The 22,403-nt window shown below is 34.4% G+C and overlaps 1 protein-coding gene across 9 annotated transcripts in view; it reads right to left on the reverse strand.

The window, feature by feature from the left end:
• The window catches only part of LOC113237226 (piezo-type mechanosensitive ion channel component), a 111,191-nt gene that overhangs the window by 73,326 nt on the left and 15,462 nt on the right, over positions 1 to 22,403 (reverse strand). For 7 of the 9 annotated variants that reach the window (XM_026473588.1, XM_026473624.1, XM_026473606.1 and 4 more), the window contains exons 3-8: positions 11,256 to 11,351; positions 7,197 to 7,408; positions 4,656 to 4,773; positions 3,916 to 4,162; positions 1,537 to 1,702; positions 756 to 899 (exon numbers count right to left, since the gene is read on the reverse strand). In XM_026473588.1, the coding sequence (XP_026329373.1) occupies positions 756 to 899; positions 1,537 to 1,702; positions 3,916 to 4,162; positions 4,656 to 4,773; positions 7,197 to 7,408; positions 11,256 to 11,351 (983 nt within the window). Of the gene's footprint in view, positions 1 to 310; positions 371 to 755; positions 900 to 1,536; positions 1,703 to 3,915; positions 4,163 to 4,655; positions 4,774 to 7,196; positions 7,409 to 11,255; positions 11,352 to 22,403 lie in introns of all 9 variants that reach the window. The other 2 variants (XM_026473616.1, XM_026473641.1) reach the window with 2 other exon arrangements.

Below are 22,403 nucleotides of genomic sequence, written 5' to 3' on the forward strand. Positions count from 1 at the left end.
ATAAACATACTTTTAAAGACATGTAACAAAAGCACAAACACAATTAAACATATAAAGACAATACAATCGACATTTACGTTTTAAATACAAAGAAAATTAAACACAGTTTTTATATTATCAACAAGTACATACCATACAATAGAGATGATAATGATGGCCTTAACAATGAATGATTGTGTACTTGCAACCCAAGCTTTGAAATTATTCCCAATAAAACTAAAAATCACCAGGTCGCCATTCCCTCACACATGAAAAAATCAAGGCAAGACATTTTAGGCATTCAAGAAGAAAATAAAAAAGAGGTACCTACAGGAGTTGTCTCACTGGTGTTCCCACGGAGTGCTTTGCTACTTATGTACTTATATGCAACCTATAAAAGAATGAAAGCAGGTTGCAAAAATAAAATCAAAAATTTTGTTCACAAAATAAATGCCAAACCGAATTTATGAACATTCATTTGGTTAGCACAGAAGCCGCATGCCTTCTCGTCAGTACTCGGTCGTGGGTGCAATGGGATGCAAGAAGTAAGGTTTAATGGAAATTATTAAAATGCGAATTGTTTACCTGAGCTCTGGTTAAAGCTACACCTCAGTCCTAAACCATCTAAACATAGAGTGCTACATAATTAAAACTACCGAAAAAAAAGTACTGGAAAAATATTTCAAAATCTACTACAATACTGGATGGGAAAAATACTTTGAATACAGTACACTGATACGTTTATGTACAATGGTGCACTTTCTGTGATCGCTTACTTGGCTTACTCGGACTTTTTTAGTGGCGGATTTCCACTTTTCGCGAGTTGCGTGCCGGCTCCCGCGATGGAAGGAGACACCGATAGCTAGAGATCCGTTCAATTTACCAGCCTCTAAGCCTGGCAATGCGCTCTTTTGTTTCGCCTATTATTTCCCATTGGGTAGCATGGCAAATAGAAAATATTTCATATATTTGGTAAAATCTAGCATCTTATTTGATTTAAAAAAACTTTCTTAGGACTTAAAATGTTTTTAAAATGTTACTACGGTGCACCACAGCTTATAGAATAATTTGTTTGCTGGAAATTTTTCCTTACGTTAATTAAATACCGTTAAATTTATTGTTTGAAGAAGTGGAAATTTGTACAATTTGATGTGTGGCTAAGTGTTCTATTGTAGAAACAATCTTTGCGGTATTAAATTTGAAACTTTTTGCTTTGCCAGCGAAAATAACTCCACTGAGACCAGGGGCCTTGTCATGAACTCTTATTACAATTCAGTATAGGTTCGTAAGGACAGAAAAACGGGATGGTGATATACACTTCATGTAGCGCTGTCTCACAACGATTCATTGTAGGTCCTAAACTGAATCGTACGAATAGGTAAGAGTTCATGGTAAGGCCCCAGTACTTAATACCATAAAATGCATGGCTTTAGAGCGTTAATAAAGAAAAACTGCAAGATTCCAATAAGAAATTACTGAAAGTAGCGTAGGTACATTCGGTAGTCACTGAGTTAGTCAAATGCACTCGACATACAGTTAGTGTAAATACGAACATACCTTTGGTTTGAAGAGTTCCCTTGTCTCTATAGCAAGGACATAGTATGTGAAGAGTATGACCACAGGGCTGGCAAGTGTCGCCCAGTGGTCAGTGGCACGAGTGTCATAGTGAAAGATATAAGGTGTAGAGCTGTTTAGTGACACTAATTGTGTTAATCCGAAGTATCTGGAATAAGACAAATGATTTTTAGTGCATGTTTTGTTTTATGTACGTAACTCATTGACCTTGCTCCTATTTAATACTAACGCTCAATGAAGTTTGTAATTTTTACTCAAATAGCTCGAATTAATGGTGTGGTCGAACCGACTTCCAAGGTACAGGCTTGCCTAGTTTGGAAAATAGGAGCTCAACAATCAATGTGTACAACTACCTATTACTTGCTTTATTTTATGTAGAATAATTAACTCTATTTACTAATAAAGCAATAATGATCTTATATGGAATAAAAAAATATTATTATAATATAGATGAGGAGGTCCGCAGGTTCAATTTCCAAGTCAGGGTATTTTGGGTGGCGCCCCAGATATGTTTTTTTTTATTTATTTATGTTAAAAAACACACTTATAAAATATACTACATCTACTTTGAGACTTGTGGTTTTCTTTGCTCTGATCCTCATAGTAAAAAGAATGTAAATTTATTACACATAAATACATTGAACAATAAAAACAATGTATGCTAAAGCTCAGTTTTAATTTGTAAGTGAATTGTAAGTATTCATTTCACTCAATTGGTATTAAAATTCAATAATTTTAATTTTTTTTGTAATTCTAAAATTTAATAAATTGATTTATATACAACTGAAAATGAATAGTACTCATAAAATATTTAAAATAGTTGATTGACAGACCGGGCGTCTTCAAATTAGACGCTTGTAGAAACGTTGCAGTGGTGCCACTATGGCGTAGCAGCCACGCGTTTGTCGCGCTTCAGTAGTTTTTAGTTCACTATTTCTGATTGCAAAAGTAACAAGCGCAGTGACAGTGGCGCTGTCACTGCGCGTCTAAATCACAGAACAATAAATTCAGTAGAAGTGGCCAGTTAGCGTCAAACGCTTGCCAACTATGTCGTAAGATCTCGAAAGACCTATCTGAGCCCAATCAGCCATTTTTGCTTTGTATGGTATGGTTGTGTTATTCTTCAGCAAATTTTCTGAAATCCTAGAAAAATGCCTTATTGTGCTGTTTTAGAGTGCAAAAATGATAGCCGCAACAAAAATCCGTGGTGGTGGTATTCCATATTATCGGAGTCTTATTTTAATAAATTTTCAATTTGCTGTTTATTGAAATAATTATTTGTTACAAGAATCGAAAGTAAAACTTATGCCCCTGCAATATGGTCGCTTTTTGTTTGGAGATCTAAATTAATCACTAATTTGTCGTCCTTCAGCAATGAACCTAACCTAACCTAAAATATTGAAATTTAAATATAATACCAAAACGTCGTAACTTGTAATAATAGGTATTGATGGTGTTGAACTTTCAACGATATGCCAATAAGGTAAAGTTTAAATTATATAAACAATACAATTCTTTTTAAATTTGAAACTACTACCAATCAATATCAAGATTTTGTAGTGGAGACAAGACTGATAATGGTGAATTTTAATAAAAACGAGAAGTGCAATAGTAATATTGCACTTCTCGTTTTTATTACAGTAATGTTATGGCACCTACGCTAATTGGACCAACTTATCAAATATGTGTGGTAATCAATTTCTTGGAAAAGACCGGTGCAATATTCTGTAGAAACATTGGTTTTGAGAGAGACACTCAAAAGTTTGACAGTCAATTTGTAAGCGGTAACACTATCACAATAGTGACAAATAATTCGTAGAAACAGCGATTTAAATAGCATCACTGAGCCGAAAACTCAAAATATCAATACCACTGGAAAGTCTTCCGCATTACGAACCAAAAGAACCTTTATGTCCATGCAATATGAACGAAAAATACGTAGTGCGCTTCAATTTAGCGAATATAATAAGCGAATATATAAATATCGCCCTAAATAGCCAATTGTTATTTAGGTCAAATATTGATGTATTGTATCAAACTGCTCGATAGAACAACATTACTATTAAGCGGGGTACAAGCTTACTTGTCAGCAGTATCGCACCTAGGAGTTATTTTCAGGTTAGTTTTCTCTACCTCATTTTGGTGGCAATTTTTATTAAGTATTTGAGTATTTTGTCGTGAAATATTAAATCTTAATATTTCTGGTTACTACACTCGAATATTAAATAATGGTTCATGATAATATTCTAGAATACTTAAATAATACAAATTGCCACCGAAATTAGGTAAATTAACTTGAAAATTATCCACAGTTACTTTTATTTGATACTTATTACCTTTTTTTTTTTTTTTTTTGATTACCTGGCAAAGCTCTGCTCAGGCGGGTACAATTCGTTGATATAATTGCACTGATATACAATCAACACCATTATGTGTAAGATCATGATTCCCATTAGGCATCGGCCGACGACAGCAAACCCCTTTTCAAGCGGTTTACCTAGCGACCACGCCGTCGCTGCGCCCATGAATATCAGAAAGTAAATTCCTGAGGTGATGCTCGGCCGCATTATCCCAGAGAACATTATCAGGAACAGGCATAAATATTTCCCTGAAAAAATATTACAGCATACATTATTATTGATATCGAACAGACATTGATATCTGTTACCCAAACAACTAATTCTAAGCAAACAATGGTTTATTTTGGTTATAGGTTTTTTTTTGTTTTATACGAGCTTCTGTATGAACAGTTATGTACGTTAAATAGACAACTTTATTTTAGATGTTGTACATTAAGGCCGCTCACTTATTATAACATTAATAGTCCTTGTAATTAACGACTAATCAAAAAAAGTTAAAAGTACAAGTAAGCAGCAAGTAGGCACAGTAAAGTAGTTGTAATTTTTAATAATAAAAAAGTTATTATGTTATAACATTGAACATAAACATTCTAGGACATTCAATAGAATCCAGAGCACCGTAAGTATATTTAAATTACGATACATTATATATTCAATCATCACTATCAATGCTATAGAGACTAAAGAGTAAAGCTAAGTGTTCAATTGTACCCAGTTCTTTAAATTGCTCGAGGAACGTACCGGCTGTGGTGAGCAATGGAAATTGCTGATACTTGGGGTCCTTCTCATCAAGAGTACCGCGTGTAAGGAGGCGCTTCACTGCTAGGTGTACGAGTACAGAGGTGCCGGTCATAACTAACTGGAATAAACATAACAGTACAATAGAGAAAATCTTTTTAAAAGCCAATCCACTCGGCTAGCATAAGCCACTTCAAATCTAGGAATATTGCTGTTAAACTTTGCATTGCAACTGATACGTGTTAATCGCAATGGAAAGAGACCATGTTGCCTACCTCTAAAACATTCCTTATAGCTATCTATGCATACGGTGTATTTTTTACGCAGAAGACGCGCCTTATAGACTCAAAAAGCAGATTGTTGTGTTTGTATCGATTTAAACGCGCGCACAAAGCTATAAAACGAGCGTGCGAAGCGCGTTCGATGTTGAAGCTCGTTACAATCGCTTTTCACGTGAGTTTGTGTCGCGATTGAATCGTGTTTTACGCGCGTTAATACGCGAAGGAAAGAGGTAGGGGAGGGACGTGTGGTCACGCCACGCCACTGCGCCGCTCCGCTATCAGCAGCAATATTAATAAAAAAAATGCGAGAATTGCCATGAAATAAACTTGTTTAATTAGCTCGCAAACTAGTTTTGTGACAATCTAGAACAAGAAACATTGACACCTCCTGAGCATGTTTTTTAAAAATAATATAACATAGTCTTAATGTAAAATTACTTAACAGTTTGTATCGTCTACGAGCAGATGTCGCGCGTTTCACGAACGCGCGTTTAAGGCGCCACTAAATTCGTAAAGGTTTACTGACTGCGACAGAATTTCGTTTGAATCGCGTTAACGGGGGTCGTCTGCGCTTCATAGGCGCCTAAAATACGCCATGTGCTTTGGCTCTTAGTCTCCTTTAACGAAATATAGAGGAATGTAAACGAAGCCGTGGACTATTTCTGTTTATGTATCTACTATACACCTAAATGCAGCTTGCCTTTTCTTCACCGTGCACGTGTGATTGTCAAATAGGAAATAACCTACTTAAATCATTTGTTCAAACATATCCCTCTCTTCACACGATCTTACTCATTTTTCAAAAGTAAACATGCGCCACTAATCGTCGTATGTCTTACATTTTATTTATATGATGTATAGTCAATATAACTAATTAAAAAAGAGATTAACACGAGTTACAGTTCAAGATGTTAAGTGCAAAACCATTATACATTTCCCTGAAAAAAAATGACTAGTGCTAGTTGTGATAGTTTGGGCCAGCGCAAACCGGCGCACAGTGGGCCCAAATTGATAATGCGTGGACATAGGAATAACTTGTGGAGTATCGAGCTAATTTTTTATTTTGTGATAGATAATAACATTCCTAACAACTTTCATTCTATGTATAATTTCTTAAAAAATTGATAGTTTCGGAGTAAAAAAATAATTATTTTTTGTATGGAGAAATATACATTTTATTTTTTATCTCAAAGTATACGAAAATGTAATGTGCGTGGGTTACTTACAGTATAGTTCCAATCATTTTCTATGTAGAAAAAATAATCTGTCTGCATGTACTTGCGGCTTTGTAAGTAAAGGTGCGGCAAAATTGCCAATTTTTTTATGTACTTTCTGAACAAAGTACATGAGCTTGGACTAAAGAAAAAATAATTTTAGTGTAATTTAGAGAGTGTTATAACAATAACACGAAAGTTAAGTAGAACTATACTAGAAGTATACTAGTGTATATTGTGTTAAAAAATAAATAACAAATCTAAAAATTTGCCACCTTTTTACTCGTAAAATCACAAGTACCTGCGGATGGATTATTTTTTACTTGATAGAGAATGATTGGACCTATACTGTAAATAAATCACACACATTACATTTTTCTACATTTCGAGGTAAAAAGTTAATGTTTTATTTCTCCAAACAAAAAAAACTTAATTTTTTTTCTCTGAAACAATCAGCTTTTCACGAAGTTACATAAGAATAAAAGTTATCAGGAATATTATTATGTATCATATGAAAAAAAATCAGCTCTGTATTCCTAAAATTGTTCCCATGATTAAATAATAATTTAGCCTAAAATTTACACTTTTTATTTCCGGCATTTTTTAATCAGCTTTCAGTGTATCGTAGAGTTCGCTGTAATATCGCGGCATCCGCCGACTTTGACGTTAGTTTGTTTGAAAAACAAATATACCGCCGACTAAATTCATAAACATTGTAACCTCCATTAATGTGAACTTTTGAGTAGGCACAAAAAACAGAATTACTCGCAATAATTATATGACAATCTTTGATTATACCTGTAGGCCTAGACTCGAAGGGCTAACGCGACTTGCGCGAGAGCGACTATACTGATTAGATAGAGAGAGAGAGAGAGATACTGCTATTCTCGCATCTCTATGCGAGAATAGCAGTATCTCGCACTTTGTGTCGATCGAATACATTTAGACAGTTAAATATTTTAAAGTCGTAAATTAATAGCACATATAAATTTAAAGTTGTACCTATTATAGTAAAATGCAAGAGAAATCTCAATGTAATTGTCACTTACCTCGGGTGCCAGATAGTGGATGATCATAAGCGTAGGTGTCTTAATATAAGCTACAAATCCCAAGTTGTGGCAGATCCTCTCTAATAGGGGAAACTTCGTAAGAAGCTTGCCGTAAGGCGCGAAACTGGCCAGGGTAATATGCCATGCTATGTGCACTATGAGAAGCAGACATGACAATATCATGACTAATATAAGGTATTTGCCACGCCAACCTGCAACAGAGAACAGAGATTTTAATTTCATTAGTGTACGCCAACAACACGAACACGAACTCAAATTCTGATCTTACTTTACAAAAAAACTTGAATCTCGAAGTGATATATATCACTGCATTTCATTTGTGAATTCTATAGCTGTGGAACACATGTGGCAAATATGCCATCTGAGTCATACAATACATTGTTACTAGTAGTTTGCTCCTAGTATATACTACACACATAGTTGAGGTTTAAGTACACTAGTTTCAAACGACTTCTTTTCGCGTTGAACATAAGCCATTTCTTCCGCAATAAATGACTTTATTAATCCCTCAAATATCTAATAATGTTGGTAATTAATGTTCCGTAGTCACTCGAGGAAGGAACCAAATACAGGCTGAGCCGATAAAAAACTATAAATACGCTTTTAGCCGCGATAATTATAGAAAGTGATCATAAAAATAAAATATATTTTTAACTGCTTTATTATAAATAATAATTTCACAGTTTAACAACTGGAGGATTTGTTAATAACACCGGTATGCTTATCGATAAACCAGCTTTCGAACATCCAAGTCGTACAACTAACGATTAAATAAATGTAAATTCATGGTAGTGAGTAAATATAAATTTATTTAATTAATCGCCATCATTTGATACATTATTATAAACATAAACAATAAAATGTTAAATGTATTCAGATTTGCTCGGCTTTTACGGACAATCACTTTGTTTTATTACACTAAAACAAATTTTCATTCACATTTACACTTACAGTTAGTTACCTATAGTTACATTCGCATATGAGATGCGTACATGTGCAATTGCTTATTTTAGATGCACTATTCACGCGTTATTAGATATTATTCCAATGAATAACATTAGTCGTAGCCGTTTTTGATTATTTTTATGCACATAACTTACTTTTACATTTAGTCCCTCACGTTGGTACTGACTGAAAACCAGCAACTTAGACATGCTGAGCCTGCGCCCTTTCATTGCTATTTCAAAAATTATGAATTATGAATCAACTGATATGGATTTATTATGAATTCAAACATTACTACACTACTTTGATTACGAAATACAGAATCAACTTGCAAATATAATATTATCTACATTATTCACGTAGAAAAAAGCTTGATACAGCATCATGTTGTTGTTAAAAAAAATTATCGTTTGTTCATATGTCACATATGGATGTGATTTTGCAGTGCTGCCATATGTTACTCTTAAATACAACACACATAATTGTTCAAATTCACGTGGGCCATTTGAAATTAAAGTCTTATCTAATCAACGTCCAATCTAATCATGATTATGAATCTACATGAAACTAAACCTACCCACATGTTCCATGCACACATACAATACAGCCAAGGCTGAAAGCTGAAGCGAGTGGAGGAAGAGAAAGATATAGGAGGAGTCTCTTATACATCTACAACAAAATACGATAACTACGTGACAACGAAGCTCATATGATAGCTATCGTATCGAATTTTGACATTACTTTCGTAGTACAACTGACGTGTGTACTACGGTACACCTCCTGGGCCGTACAAGTGGAGATCCATACTATCAGCATACCCCATTGGGAGAAAGGTGTAATTGTATACGGCATTTTGCTTTAAGATCATATCAATAGAATGCCGCCAATACATATAAAACGTAGAAACGTGCCGATAGGGCAATTTACAATCTGATTCCCACGGCGTCTTTGAGTGATAAATTTAAAATTAGAAGTATTTTTTTATTGTGAAAGCCATAAACACGAGGAGTAAAAATAAACGGGCTTTTCTTAATAGTCGTCTTCATAAAGCCACAAACTCATTTAAGAGGCAACTGTATACGTTTCTATAATACCGGTTGATTTCAAAATTAAAATTTGCTACTTCTTTAAAACTGTAGTGTAACAAAAACTTTATACTAAACGTTATACAGGTTCTGCGTACTTGGATATCTAAAGTTCATGGTAGTGACCCGTTAGCTTCTTTTACTTGTTTCGATGTATGATATTTTAAATAAGTATTGTAAATAAAAATTCTTATTTGTACACAAAATAATGTCAACTTACATTATGCACTTTATATAGTGCACTAGAAGTGTCAGGGGAATCTGTCTTATGAATGAATAGTTGAGAGTTTAATCAATGTGACGCTTTCACGTGTAATTTGCTTACCTATGAAATAAAAATATCTTTGAATTTGCAATTTCAAAAAAAAATTAAATTTAATATAAAATAAAATTGAAAGTCCATATAACTCGATTCCCACCTGCTTGCCTAACATTTTCCACGTGTCACCAAATATCATAAATATTTTAAAGAAATTTAATACATTTTGTGCTTAATTTATGTGTAGAATAATTAACCAGTGAAATAAAGTGAACTATTATATTGTGTAATAATAAGTTTGTTAAGGTATTAGTGTTTTTTGTTTTGCTCCGGCTTTACTAAAGACAATTTTCACGCCTTGCTACTAGTTTGTATGTGTGTATATGTACAAAAGTAACTCTGTTTATTTTGTATGAATAATTCCTAAGCTTGCCATATCGTTCTATTTCGATAAAAGTTACGCTTTTGACCCAAATGCGGTCTATAATTATTAAACTCTGCGATAATTCCAATGTGTACCAAAACAGCTCCACATATTAAGTTTAAAATAACATCAACAGAGAGTTCCGGGAAGCCAGAGTTGAATTCGTGGTGTTAAATGCAATTTCATAATAATACTTCGACATGCTCTATTCTATACAGTAATATTTGCATTTCTGACTCAGGCGTTGTTCCGTTATTTGCTTTGTTTTGTATTTCCTGAACAAATAAGAAATAAAGTGTTACACGTACAAATAACACTGGGACCATTGACTTACAAATAAATGGACGACGGGTCTAATACAAAAACCATGAAAAAAATGTCCCAAGTCAACCTATTCGAAATTTAAATTGTAATGTCATCGCAGTATCGCGCTGTCAGTAGAACAAATGAAGACTAAAGCGGAGTGTCGCGCTCTGTATACGATTTTAGCGCCTTACAAGTGCGGACACTTTTTAGCGCGAACCCGACGTCCATATAATTGTAAGTCAATGACTGGGACACTAAACATTTGATTAAAGAACGAAACGAAACGAAAGAAAAAAGATTTTGTACAAAGAACACTGGTATACTTCTTGAATGATTAAAGTCCCTATGGTGAAGGTATGAGGTAACCCATTTTTTTTTGTTATACCAAGAGATGGGACGAACAAGGCATGCGTCTCGCGGTAAGCGACTGTTGCAGTGCCACTCAGAGGTGTAAATCGCAAAATTTGAGGGGCAATCGCATGGCTCCTCACTCTGACACATAAGTTGACAAGTCTCATGTGTCTGTAATTTCACTACCACCCTTCAAAAATGAAGCGGTAGCTGGCGGCAGAAATAGGTAAACTGGCAGTACTTTCCTAGACGAACTCTCACAACTACCATTTTTTCAATCTTTAGAGATGGTATTAGTACCATTTAATTAATACAATGCATCCCCATTTTTTGATTGGAAAGAAAGAAAAGAAGCAGTTTCGTACAAACAACACTGGGATACTAAACATTTTATTAAAGTTCCTCTGGGATATTAAACATTTTATTAAAGTCCTTATAGTGGACGTACCAATAAAAAAAAATCCATTTGTTACAATGCATTCCCATATGATGTGTTTTTTAAAAGAAAGAAAAAAAAAACAGTTTCCTACAAACAACACTGGGACGCAAAAGCATTTGATTAAGTCCCCTGTAGTTGACGTATCAATGAAATAATATCCATTTGTTACAAGACATTCCGATACGATGCGTTTTTTTTGTGTGTAAAGAAACAAAAAATAATTTCTTACCAGACAATGTTTTCGTGGTTGGTATTTGCACTAGCGGTGATATTAAGAAGAGCAGCACGTACACCATCGACAAGCCGAAAGGTCGTAGTGCTATACCTGAAATTAGAAAAAAAGTGTTAGGAAAATAGTATTAACAAAATCTAGGACGAAAAATCGTATTTTTCGACAACTCAAAATTAGGTTTTGCTAAACTTGTTTGATATCATGAGTACGACCATTAAATAAAATGAGTTCGACGATCTTCTGTGTATATAATATGTATGTACACTTGCAGCATAAAATAAGTATAAAAACGTGGACGTGACTTTCCGTCAGAAGAGTTGGAAGGAAATAAAATGTAGGTTAATTTAAAATTCATTTTCATTCATTAGACGCATCTTGTTTCTCTCATTCATTACGTATATATATAGTTATCGCCGGGTAATAGATTTGCAATTGACACCATCATGATGTCCATTTTTGGTCCTGAGTTATGTAAGTGACCTTTGTGTTGTTACAATGGCAGTAATGTACGATTATAAAAGAAAAAAAAAATTTTATTATAAAAATCAGGTTGGAAAATAGTTTTAAAACTAATAAGAATTTGTTATATAAAAAGTTACTTGCGTAATGAATTAACTGTATGAAAATTGCACTATAAGTGACTTAGTTGCACCGCCGTAAAGTTGTCTGCTTATCGTATTCCACAGGATATGTCACGGAGAGTGTGCGATGGAATTGCATAATTTGATTCCGCCTTCCCCTTTCCATTATCGGGAGACTAGACGTGGGCTGGGATTCCACCCCTATGTTGTGGATATTCCCAGGATTCGCATGAAGCGTTTCGCACACATATAGCGAGCGGCTAGAGGGTAGAATTCCCTACCTGCGAACTTATTCCCCAAACGTTACAACTTGGACCTTTTCAAGGTAAGAGTAAATAGGCATTATTTAGGTGTGAGGTGAGATGAAGGTCAAATGCGCACTTATTTTTTATATAAAAAAAATTGCCTGCCGAAGTTGCCTAACAGAAATTCTTTTATATTTATTTATTTTACATACACAAGCTTGCAACTATCGTTCCAGGACTAACCTAATGCAATTAGTGTAGCCAATATTAATATACTACTATATTGTATTGAGTTATATTATATTATTATATATTACAATTTATAAAGCTACATATCTTGTCAACCGTTTGGTAGCTGTAAAGGAACCTGGTTGAGGGAAGAAAGTACTTTCATAGATTTCTCACAGGCGGTGCTCTGGCAAAAAAGTCATTAAAACCAAAAACAAAAGTCTGTAACAAACGCATAGAAAATGTCGTGGTTCTGGCTCGATGTGCAGTTCAGTAGAGCGGTCGCCTTGGTAAGGCACAGATGCAAATTCGAGTCCTCTCAGATCAAAGGAATACTTTTTTGTGTTCAATCTTTGTATTGATAATTATAACAAAATATATATAAAATATAAAAAAATAAATGGGTATAATGGTAGTAATATTAAGTAGAATACATAGTACATACTTCTTCTTATTTAAGAACTAGGCTCTAATCCATGGAATCCAACGATCTCTGTTCAGCGCTTGAGCATGATTTCTGGCATGTCGATTTTGTTTCAAATCGGAATCGAAGCGATCAGGTAGTCTCGAAATCAGATGGATTTACAAGCGAGAAGATGAACCTGATTCCTACTATATATTTCTAATTTGTGAGTTAAATCAACTATTGTTTCGATTTGAAATGTCAAAAGTTTCCGATCGGCCAGTTGTGAATCGCAATTATGCGCCTCGACTCGGAAGAGACGCAGTTGCCGATCGGGAGAGGCAATCAAGCTGCTGATACGACACGATATTAACTTTTCCCTTATCTGATCTAAATAACTTCGTTACGGCCATCCTCTGCCTCTCTTTCCTCTGATCTTCCCTTGTATGATGTTTCTATGTTGTGACGTATCAGACGCCCAAACATCTTTCCCCTTAAACAAGCTTATAATAATATATTTCTACATCATCATAATGATGTCCACTACTGAATATTGCATTGACTGCCTCCGTGGCCGAACGGTCAGGTTCTAGGTTCGATTCCCGGGCCGGAAGAAATATTTGAATGGCCTACATTTATTTTTCTCGTGAGTTTGTGTGTAATTTTGTATATTATATATTTTTATATATTTGTAATTATATATATATATATATATCTATATATATATATAGATATATATATATATATTATATATATATATATATCTCTCTCTCTCTCTCTTAAGGACTAACATACGTATAATATAATATAAAAACTAAATAACCAATCTACACGAAATGCACATGTCGGCGACGTGTAGCGGTGTGTAGCGCAATCAGGGTGTTGGGTAACTTGCCTCGGAATCACCGATATACGACACCCTTCAAAAAACAAACCCCACCCAAAACTCCTCCTTCATGAAGGTTGACAGATGTTATTATATAGAATTACAAACTATTTACATACTATTGTACCATAACATATTAAAAGCACAATCATAGCATATTAAAGGAATTCTTGAATCAATAATAATTGAAAGCAGACTTTTTTAATAATGTTCGTTGTCCTGAAGTGAATATTATGTTATAGTATATGATAGGTGCAATAAAACTTCTCGAAATTGCAAAAATCAACATAACGTAAAACGTTACTTTTCTACACCGCGGTTTGTAATGAAAACCTTGACGGAAATGTAAAGATTAACGTGCACATAAATATTTATTTTAATGCAAGATTGTTTAGTTTAACATATAGTGCGGCTAAAACAAGATATCGCCTACATATTTATTATATAAAATCAACAAATCTTGCACTCATTCATAAACAATTCCGGTTAACATTAAGTTTTTTTAGGAAAATGAATTTACAGTTGCATAATTATTTTACTGAATATCATGATGTGTTCACTATTATGATATTTATATATATCTTATGAAAATAATACGTTCATAAGTTTCTTACAGGTGGTGCAATGACAAAAAAACTGTTTAAACCCAATACAAAGATTTGCAGGCGACATAGAGAGACTCGTAAGGTCTGCTGACTCGATTTGCAGCCCAAGTGGTGAGAACGGTAGCCCCGTTTTGGCAAACAGACGCTGGTTCGTGTTCAGTCGGATCGTATCTATTGATAAATAACTAGTTTCATAGTTTCTGGGAAAAACAACCTTAACACACGGATACCCGTTTAATTTCAAACATCTAAACATCATCATCAACATCATTAACTGCCGCCGTGCCCAATCGGTTACCATGGACTACCACGCAGAGGTCTCAGGTTGATTCCCGGGCCGGGAGAAATATTTGTATGGCCTACATTTATTTCTCTCGTGACTTTGGGTGTAATTTGTGGTTTTTTATGTGTGTCCATGGCACCCGCGACACAGAATTTCCCTAGTACTATGTTAATTGTGAGCGTTATTATTATTATCAACTCGTGTATATCTCCTTACTCAACAAGGTTCAGGATTTTAAGCCATGCTCTGCTATACAGATCCAATGCAAGCATTCTCCCAGCTAGGCTCTCTAAAATAAAAAAAATAAAAAGAGCTAAACCATTGTTCTGGGCCAACTAAAGCTCCGGCCGGGCCAAAATGTCACGGTAACATTTCGACGGGAATTTGTTCCACATGGTATCTTTTCTATTTCGCCCCATTTCCCACGTCGCGGCTTGCACCTTCAAACAAAATGGCGTTTTATTCCGCACCGACTGCCGAGACAGGCAATCAATTAACGTTTCTTTTGTGTAAAACAATGTTGGTTTCATTTATCTACGTTTGCCTGTGTCCACCTCACAAAATAGTTTTGTATGACTTTGTAAAAGCCAAAATGAACAGACTGTTTATTTAATTTGAATAGCTAAGCAAAGCAATTAGTCACTTTAGCCAAACTATAGGCTTCTTATTCAGATACTAGATAACGTAATTCTGGTAAATATAAATGAAAAAAATTCTGCATCAATCGTCATCGCGCAAGAATATCTAAATTATGAGGCAATTCGCTAAAGGTTTGTGGATACGTACGTTTTTTTGTGCTAAGTAACAAAACAAACATTCTCACACAACTGACTCATTCAATTATGACTTCCCTTTCGTTATATTATGTTCTCTTTTAATGTCAACTCTAATAAACATGATTGAATGTCTTATATGTAACACGACACACAGTAAACTAATTTAAATATACTATTTATACATATATAGTTGTCTTAATTTATGTTCATTGAATTAAATGATTAAATCATAAGCGTTCTACAAATAAGTCACGTCATGCTTGTTTTAAACTTCCGTGGCATCCTGTAATTGGCATTTTATAGGTACTGCTCATATAAAATAGTTTTAAAATTTTGGTAGCCGTAGAGCTCTTTGTCTAAGAGGTCGTCCAGGGAAGTAACCTTACCTATTTCTGCCGCGAAGCAGTAATGTCAGCATTACTGCGTTCCGGTTTTGAAGGAGAAGGGTGCTGGGGAAATAACAGGCATATGGGACTTGTCAACTTATGTCTCAGGGCGATGGGCGCAGTGGCAGTGCCCCTCACATCTTTTTGATTTAAAGCTCTGAGTGGGACTGCAACTGTTATAGACAGACAGCTTACCATCAGGCCCACGACTTGTTCATCTCGTCACTGGATATTATATAAATAACCTTAGAATAATAACGCATAGAAACCTAGTCCGCACACGCTAAGTGAGGCAAATTGAAGCGCGCCCAATGGGTCTACACGAGCGAGCGGGCCTTCAGTGCTCAAGGTCAACTTGCACCGCGAACAGCTCAAGAATTTTAGCCAAAAATGACGAAATGTGCGGTAAATGAGTGTAAAAATACGTCAGACAAACATAAAATAGATAGTAACATCACATTCCACAAGGAAGTAACGCGTTTCAAATTGTATTTTTATATAAATATTCACTAAAACCGAAAATTAACCTACTACTAAAACTAGCCTACATGAATTTGATTTTTGCCTCACTTGTGACTATTCGTTTGATATGAAACTATCATTTTATGCGTTATTATTCTAAGTTATAATCTCAGTACAGAGTACTAAAAAACGGACCTCAAAAGTACGCGGAATTACATATAATTACCAAGTTTTATTGAAATCGGTTACCGGAAAGTGCGCAAACCCGGATTCACCCCTAGTTCGCCATTATGCGGGACTTGACACAAGAGATAATAAAAATCGGTTCTCACTACTCAAAGTATATTGAGAGAGTAAAACGCCATAAATTGGAAAATAGCAAAATCAACCATTAAAATAATTGCTCCTTATAATACAATTTGGCGCTATTTATAAAAATGAATCTTCACGCGTAAACAGCCCACTGAGGAGGTACCCTCTTTCCAACAAAACAAGAATCATGAAAATCGGTTCACAAATACCGGAGTTATCGCGTAACATAAAAAAAACATACAGTCGAATTAAGAACCTCCTACTTTTTTCAAGTCGGTTAATAAAAAATTTATCTATATGTATGTTGTTGAATGTCCTTTCATAAACAAATATATTGAGTAAGTACGTCGGAAATGAAACTATTTTCTTTTTCTTATCTAAATTGCGTGTATTCGGTTTTGCTGCCTTCAATACCCGTTTTACTACTAAGTCTTATTAGTCACGGCTGATTGAGATGGTAAAGTCATCAACAAGTTACTCAGCAGCAGAATCAGCCGTGACTATGGGACCTGTAGAAAGCCCGAAACGTTGGTTTGCTTAAAAAAAAACATATCTATATATATGTATAACAATCGCGAAATTCTAAGAACTCGATGAATGAAGTTATAGTAAAATGAAGGCCTAGTATTATGTATGTAAATACTATTTATATTGTAAAACAAATTACAAATTTTAACAAAGGCAAGCTTATCCCATTAAAAATAATTTCTACCATCTAACCTATGAATGATTGAAAGAAAAGTTGGTTCCTGCTACGTACTCAATAATGACAAAGATAAATTTATTGCATCAAATGCATGTACGAATACATATACATCTAACAAGTAAATGTGGTTTTAGTAGCAGTAGAGTTCCTCGTAAAAGAGTTCGTCCAGGTAAGTACTGCCACCACCTTATGTATTTCTGCCGCCAAGCAGTGATGTGAGCATTACCTACTGTGTTCCGGTTTGGAAGGGTAAGGGTGCTGGTGAAATTACAGGCACATGGGACGTCTCAACTTATGTCTCAGGGTGACGGGCGCAGTGGTAGTAACCCTAAGATTTTTGCGATTTAAAGCCCTGAGTGGCACGGCAACTGTTATGGATAAGCGTGTCGATTACCACCAGGTGCACGACTTGTTCGTCCCGTCATTTGGTATTATAAAAAAAACTAATACATATAAAAAATATATATACTAAAATGAATGTATAAAATAAAACTATAAATAAATATATGAAACGTAAGTAAATATTTTGTTAGTTCTAACATAAGGAGTTTCAATAATCCCAAAAGGGCACCTCTAAAAACCCGTAGCGAAGGCGTTTGCCTGACCTAATATTAGAGGCATAAAGGTGCAAAAATGTTACATGTCTATCTGCAAAAAAATTGCATGGTACATGACGCTCAATATAAATATTGGGCGTTACATACCATAACCACGAGATAGCGGCGAACCTATTCCATCATACTAAAATGAAGGAGATCCAATGCACTTTTCGAAAATCACCTTATATCGTGACCACATCGATCTCATAAAACAAAGTGCAGTAAAACGCGAAAACGCTTTACAGCAGCGATCGTATCATTTTCAAATTAGATATACTCATACCATAATATACCTGAAGCTGAAAATTTGAACTTGTTTGACAACAGGTTTTTTTTATTATAGTATGCGATGGGACGAACAACGGCCGCTTTCTATATTTGATCCTGAATCTAAGATTGTTTTCTATCCAGATTTTATTCGATCCATCGAACGCTGCCGGATCTGTATTTCAATATGTCTACCACGGCTCTACCGCCCTTTAAAAAAAAAGGATCGGTCGTAAATTTACTCCCTCTCTGACGTTTAGTTCCACGCAATCGGAGTAAAAGGTCATTACATGAATTAGTGAATAAAATGGTGGTTATGTTTCTAAGATTAATATATTTATAAATGTGATTTTACATGTGTGTGTGTGAGCATGATAGATGGTAACTGTATTTACAAACCGAACAGCCTAAGTAATTTCTATCTGTAATTTCTTTTTTGCACTTAATGCATTTTGTAGCCATTTTTAGCCGTTCTTCTAAATGTTCGTGTATGCTATTGAATACTATGCTGCTCTCACAGCTTTTGTTGTATCCAGTCACTAGATGGCGCTAGTAAATTTACAAATCACGGTGGTGTTAAACATAAACTTAATATACACCACGAAGGACAGAAATTAAAAGAACTAATTGAAACGCGTTTTCTTGGACTTCAATTAAATGGTCACTGCAACTGGAAGTGTCACATAAATAAAGTCTGTAACAAAATAAATAGTTATGTCTATATGACGAGTAAACTTGGAAGAACTGCAATATCTCAAACCCTATTCCGGTCATGTCGAGCCAAATCTCAAATACTGTTTGTTGTTGTGGGGAAACAGTACTGATGCGTATAGGCCTTTTATAGCATAGAAAAGATGTATGCGAGCGATATGTGGGGCACCACCAGATCAATCATGTAGACCTTTGTTTAAAAAATTAGGAATTATGTCTCTCCCTAGTATGTACATATATGAGTTATGTAAGAACGCATGAAGGTTTGTTCAAGCGAGCGAAAGATAACCAAAACCGATTTCTTAGACACTAAAACAGACTGGTTATGGACTCATAGTTTGCCAGATTCACTAACATCACAACCACTAAATAAGTTCAAGTGTTTATTAAAACAGTGGTTGAAAGAAAAAACATATTACAATGTAAATGAAGTTTTGAATAAGTAAATTATATTGCTATTTTCATATTTATAATTAATGTCATTTCATAATTTGACTAATAATTTAAGAAAAGGTTTTAAGTGACATAGTGTTACGTAAAAAACCAATTATTTGAAATGATTATATGTATGTATAACGTAAAATGTAATTAATTAGAGACACTGCTTTTTAATTTAGCATGTTTATATTAGTTATTACACAGCATGTTGCATTGACTCTTATTTTATATATTGCATGTCAGAAATGGCTAAATGTGTGATACATTATTCTGTAAACATTACCATCTAGTATTGTATCTACTTACCACATTTAAAGCAATAAATTATTTGATTTGATTTGATTACACACAGGTCAGTTGTTGGCGCTGTACTATTTCAGTTTTCAATAACCAGAAATAGAGACGAAATGGCCCTTATTTCGTCTCTGTTACTGGTTATATACTCGATGTTTAAATATATATAGGTTGATAATACCGCGTTCTTTCATAATTCAGGCAAATGGACCTTATATCACTTTTAAATATCAATTTTCGTTTGCGCTGAAATCACAAATTAGAAAGCTGAACAAGTACAGCGTCAACAATTGACCTGTGTGTACATCTCCGTATATTCCAAAAATATTCTGTATTTATTGTAATAAAGATAATATCTCTAACAATGGGGGCTGTTCCATTTGGTGGTGTGGGAAAAACATCTAACTACAATATAAACAGACTCACATTTCATCGGCAATTAAATATTAAACATGTGATTTTGAAATTTTCGTCCATTATAGCAAAACCCAAGTTAAACTGGGCGATTTGAAGTGAAACAATTTGCACAACAGCAGTTGTCACAAGATTTTGTGATTTGGCAGAATAGTTTTCAAATAAATTAAATGACACTTCGTCTCCATTTCTGGTTATTATACTCGATGTTTCGCATAGACATCTCGCGCTTTGTCGCTCTCGCGCAAGTCGCGCCATATCGTGCTAGCCCTACAGATAGACGAAATTACGATGACTAACTTATGGAACGTATTACACTAAACACATCTATGATTTTAGTTTTGTAATTATGAGAATGGGTTTTCACTCATATTACTTGTTCGTTGGTTGGTTTTGTTGGTTGGTTCGTTGGTGGTTGGTTGGTGGTTGGTTGGATTGTTTAATTACATTGGTTCCCTAATGTAATTAAACAATTTGCAATCCTAAGCCGCACCTTATGGATTAATTTAATACTCTAACGTCGTTATGCAAATCCTAATGAAAGACACCGTGCAAACGATGACTAGCATCAAATAAACATTGGCAAGTAAATACTCAAGTCTCCAGACGCATGAGCATTAAAATAATGGAAGCGAATTCCGGATAAGTGGCACTTGTATAATAATATTGATAATAGAACGATGAGGTGATTTCGTACTTCGCAGAACCTTTGAATTGTCTAGTGTTAAGTTATGCATCATGTTTTAGAACGTGATTGACGGCCTGCGTTAACAAAGCCTTAAAACAGTTCATAAATGTTGTTCCAAATTTTTGTTCAATTACGGATGGCAACGAATAAAATACTAAAACGTTAATGTAGGCAACGCCACTACATAACCTAAGTTGGGAGGGGTGGAGACCTAAAACACATTTTTTTTTATTTAGGCTCCAGCTTTCCACAAATGTAGGTACATTTGTATTAAAAACGACTCTGTTTTATGACTTCTTTTAGTTTTAGTACTTTTTGTGGAAGAGAAATAAAGTACATTTATATTTACCTACATTATAATACACGTTATGTATTCTAATAACGTAATATTTAAAAATATATACTTGTACATAACATTATGTACATTATTTAACCTTCGTAATAAGCAAAATCACACACAACAAAGGAAATCTACGTCAAAATTTCGCTTTTCACACAATTGTTAAAACATCATGTGTTAGCCATTGACTTACAAAAAGTCAATGGTGTTAGCCATAAGTTTATCTTTTACAAAAATAGCATTACACCAGAAGCTCGAATAACAAAATATCAATCGATATTATAATCTCTATGTATCTACATCAAAATCACATACCTACTATGTAAACATTGATTCTAGAGATAACGCGAAGCGTGTCGAGGAAACGCCGTGTTAAGTAAACCTCGTGACGTCATGATTGATGGGCTCAGATTCTCAGCAGGCAGACACTGCTGTTTCTTTACAATAATCTAAACAGATGACGAATATTACGTAGACACGTAGCAAAAGAGCAATGCTCGAATAATGTCCTCGAATTAAGTCACGATGCAAAAAAGAAGTGATGCGAGATAACCGTTTGAAACAATTGGTAATTTGTACTTCATGACCTACGCAATAATTAGCACTTCTGAAAAAAAAACAGATATCTACAGAATCAGCAAGACTTCCGGAATAAATGCAAATGACGTGTCAATAGTTTCAACAAAAAACTGTACAACACAATCCGGAATAAGCTGACACAAATACTAGCGCTATAAATACCAAAATCACCATCCCGTGCACGATTCTGTAGCTATTTTGAAGTTTTAGCATAAAGATAACAAAAAAATTCACTTGCGCATGTTTTGATGTGGTTAAGTGTATGCGTGAATTGTATAGTGTTATAAAGTGATGTAAGAATATACAGAAGAACACGGTCAAACTTGAGACTTGCTAATTTAATATGACACAATTCTAATTAGGTTACACTGAATGAATAGCACGAGTGCAGTCTGCACAATATGCAATAAACCCAGTGCATTTACAAAATGACTATTAATAAGTACAAGTATCATACGTAACACATCAAATGATGCGACTACCGATTTCAATCCAAATCTCATATTGATTAAATGATAATCTATATGGTACTGCATGTGTTAGTATAATGGGGTTATTTACGGTAATTTACAAAATTTTATTAAATGAATCGCGATATAGTTCTAACGTTCCTAATTAGTGAAACGTTGCGGATATGGGAGTCACGGTTTTTGCAGCCACGCAATTAAAACTTGTTAATTAAAAAAATTAATACATTTTGCAGAAAAATAAATGCAATACTGCGGTACTTAACTTTATCTTCATAGTTTTCTACAGATATTAAGACACACACATTACGCGGTACCTTTTAAAACCACTAGGTGAATATATAAAAATTATTAAATATATTGTACTATATCTTATATATAACCAGATGTGTGAATGAATATTTAGAACAATAATTTTGCGTACAACAAACAAAATGTACTTACTATACATTTTTGTAATTCTTGACATATTTAA

The sequence above is a fragment of the Hyposmocoma kahamanoa genome, unplaced genomic scaffold, assembly GCF_003589595.1.
Source record: "Hyposmocoma kahamanoa isolate Upper Pololo Valley unplaced genomic scaffold, ASM358959v1 102, whole genome shotgun sequence".
Classification (NCBI taxonomy): domain Eukaryota; kingdom Metazoa; phylum Arthropoda; class Insecta; order Lepidoptera; family Cosmopterigidae; genus Hyposmocoma; species Hyposmocoma kahamanoa.